Consider the following 3,553-nt stretch of genomic DNA (forward strand, 5'->3'; position numbering starts at 1 on the left):
GCAGGTGCCAATGAGAGAACTCAGCAGCAGAAGAAAAATAGTGGCTTCGAAGATGAACTTTCTGAAGTCCTTGAAAGTCAGAACGACAAGAACAAGCAGAGAGGTCAGTGTCAGCCTCTTCCCCCAGGAAATCCAGGTCAGGCTGTAAACAAGGATGTTCTTTCTAACAGCCTTGATATGTCCATCTGCTTCTCATTTAGGCATCTTCTTTGATGCTGCCGCTGACACACACAAGCACCCGGTGTTTGCTTTGTTCTTATTTACCAGCTTAAACAACATGTAATTTCTGAGCTATAATAACTGGTGATGGTCAAGTTACCAAACTGAGACTGATCTTTTCCACCCTGCTGCCAACACCATCACTCACTCCTAATGCTTAAAATGAGTCACAGCCAGGGAAATCCCGTACTGAAAAACTCAGTGATATAGGCAGGAGTGATCCGGGTCTGCTCCTGCCGCCCTTGTTTCCAGGCATCCAAGATATTAGGTTATGGGTCTCTGAAGAGAAAATTGAACTTGGGATACACGCAGTGCACACACCCACACAAAACATTGGCATCTTGGAAAGACCACGTTCAGCTGGGATTTTCCCTTGTCACTATGTTTCTATGGCCTGGCTAGAGACAGGCAGTGTAGTGGAAAGGTTTGGCCCCTTCCCTTTTCCACATCAGGAAGAGACGATGCCAATGTGGGGTGAGATGATTTCTTGTCCAGCAGCAGCACTCCCGCAGAGGGTCTTGAGCAGGTTCTGGGGCGCGTGGCTGAGCCACGGCAGAGCAGCGGTGCCACTACATCGCCCAAAGCTGCCCAAAGCGATGAGGAGTGATACCGCTGGGGGCTGCTGCTGCAGCCAGCACGGCCAAAAGCCAACAGAGAGGATTGGTGGCGCTGGGTCTCCCTCCCACCAGGGCAGACCAGAACCTCTTGCTCCAGCAGTGTGGAGACTGTATGAGGATGAAACGTGGCATGTTGGGCCGTCCAGGCCCTCAGGCAGCCCAGTGACACCAGCGCGGTGTCACTGGTGGTCACCAGCCCTGCGTGACTGGCTCTCTGCAACCCCTCACCACCCCAGCACACTCCTCAGCCCGGCTTGGGGCTGCGCTCACCTTTCAATACCTGTCTGGCTCTTCCCACTGCTCTTTACCCCCCCCATTGTTGCTTTTGCAAAGTAATTTCTATGGCTAATTATGTTAAAAGAGGCCAGTCTCTGACATGAGCAAGAACAAATACCCAGCCCACATTAAGCTCCTGCTGAGTAGCTGCTTTGCAGAAGCAGAGCTGGCACCCCCTCCCTCCGGCTCGCCTGCCAACAGCGCTGGCTCCCTCTTCAACCTGGTGGGAGAAATAAGGATGCGATGTTAGCGCAGCACTCAGAGCAGGGAGAGCTGTGCAAGTGCCATATTACACTCCTAAATCATTTCATTTTACATGCAATCTGGTTTCATGCGGGGCAAGTTTGTTGCTGGCATCTCAAGAGATGGTGATGAGGACTGTGCCGCAGCAAAGCACTTCGGCATATGTTTAACTTCAGCCTTGTGAGTCTCTCCAGGAGACCAGGCACCAGTGAGAGCACCGGCTTGCTTGAACACAAGCATATGTTGAAGTGACTTGTGAAAGGATCCATGGGCTGGTTAAGCAGATTGCTGAGCGGGGCTGAAGCTCCCTAAGAAACGCACGGGCTTTGCTGGTTGTGAAATGAGCTCTCAGGAGAGGTGTTGCTTCTTGCTCCCCCCTCTGCAGATGCAGCAGGGGAGCGCCCTGAAGATGAGCAGCCCACGGGGTCCCTGGCTGAGCCGGCAGCACAGAAAACCCAGCAAAATGAAGATTCAAGAGAGGAGGGAAAAAGCAGACTGGAGGAGAGGGAGCCCAGGCCACGGGATGCCGACCCTGGTGAGAAGGAGGATCGGGAAGAAGCAGAGAGCAATGAGATCGGCAACACAGAGGATGCCCAGCGAGATGAAGCTTTGGACAACCACATCAGCAAAGACTTCAGCGAGGATGAGCAGCAGCAGCGAGGGAATGAAGAGGAACAGCCCAGAGGCCCCAGGGACAGCCTGGAGCTTGAGGACGAGGGAGAGCAGCCATCCAGCCAGGGCCAGGAGCAGAGCAAGGAGGTGGCAGGGGAACGTGTGGAGCGGGAGGATGATGGAGTAGACGATGTTGCAGAGGAGGACCCTACCGAAGCAGAGAGGTCAATTGATTTGGCTGAGGAGGATGACGAGGCTGAGGAGATGCAGGGAGATGACAGTACGTATCCCAGATGACTGCACTGATACCTACCCAGGGTGTAGGTATCTACACCCTGAGAGAGCACTGAGACAGACGGATAAGAGGCTTTAAAGCCTAAAAATTCAGGCAGGTGCTTACTGGGTCAGAAATACTCCTGCCAACAGCAACCCAGATCCCCCCCACAAGCACCTGACCACATGGACCCACGCACAGCGGGTAACGCAGGCCTGGCAGCTGCCTCGCTGCCTGCTGCTCAGTTTTCATATCACCTGGGAACAACTAATTTATTTTTTTTAATGTCCTACATGGTTTTTGACTGCTACCTCCAAGCCCTGTTACTGACATGCTGACGTGAGAGTGGGTATTTCCAGAATCCTGGGAAAATGGGACTAAGTCAGGAAACCCATCTTGTATCACCCCTGAAGGCTTGGTTCAAAGGTGGAGCGTAACCAGGTTAACACTTGTGCTCACTGTTGTGTTTAATGTTTTCAGATAACGATGATGCTCTGGGATTTGGCAAAGACCGGCAGAGCTCTGAGGAGGAAGAGGAGGAAGGGCAGCCCCGGGCACTGAGAGGAGGAAGGCATCGCCTGGAGGATGAGGGGATGCAGGGGGAGGAGGACACCTTCCAGCCCAGGGATGCCAAAAGTGAGGAGATGGAGGAGGAATCTTCCAGGGAGTGGGAAGACTCCAAGAGGTGGAACAAAATGGATGAGCTGGCCAAGCAGCTGACATCAAAGAAGCGCATGGAGGAAAATGATAGTGGGGAAGACCCAGACAGGTCCATGAAAATGGCATTTAGGTCCCGCAAGTATGATTTCAGTAGTCCAGAGGAAGATGTGAGAAGGTCATGGAAGCATCACTCGAAGAAGGACAGCAGTGAAGGAGGCTTCCCGCTTGCTCCCATGCCCGAAGAAAAGAAGGATGAGGAAGGCAGTGCTAACAGGAGAACGGAGGTTGGTGTACATTGGCTTAAGAATAAATTCTGCCCGGTTATTACTTGGGAATCCAAACTATGCTTGGAGATGTGGATGGTACCTTGGTGTTACGCTGCCAGCATCGGTTCTCTGTGACATTAAGGAGATACTTGGTGACCTTTTAGTCATTCAGCCCTAGGTATTACTGAGATTTGCACCTGGCTGTGCCTTTGGTTTTTATCCTTGTTTTAGTGACTAGTGCAAAAACATGCCCTGCCCCAGATAGTCTTAAAAATGTGACAGGACTTTTGCACTGGCCTGTGCTGGAGATGGTGACCAGAGCTATATCTGGAGCCTGGGGGTGGGTCTTGTGTCCCAAATCAAAGTGAATGCTTTCCCTGGCTCAG

General features: G+C 52.3%; 1 protein-coding gene across 1 annotated transcript in view; it reads left to right on the top strand.

Moving 5' to 3' along the window:
- Positions 1–3,553, top strand: part of CHGA (chromogranin A (parathyroid secretory protein 1)) — a 13,708-nt gene that overhangs the window by 7,709 nt on the left and 2,446 nt on the right. Inside the window, exons 5-7 of the mRNA XM_009332365.1 lie at positions 5–103; positions 1,741–2,247; positions 2,722–3,185. Of these exons, the coding sequence (XP_009330640.1) occupies positions 5–103; positions 1,741–2,247; positions 2,722–3,185 (1,070 nt within the window). The remainder of the gene's footprint in view (positions 1–4; positions 104–1,740; positions 2,248–2,721; positions 3,186–3,553) is intronic.

Source organism: Pygoscelis adeliae, unplaced genomic scaffold (assembly GCF_000699105.1).
Source record: "Pygoscelis adeliae isolate BGI_AS28 unplaced genomic scaffold, ASM69910v1 Scaffold429, whole genome shotgun sequence".
NCBI classification, from domain to species: Eukaryota; Metazoa; Chordata; class Aves; order Sphenisciformes; family Spheniscidae; genus Pygoscelis; species Pygoscelis adeliae.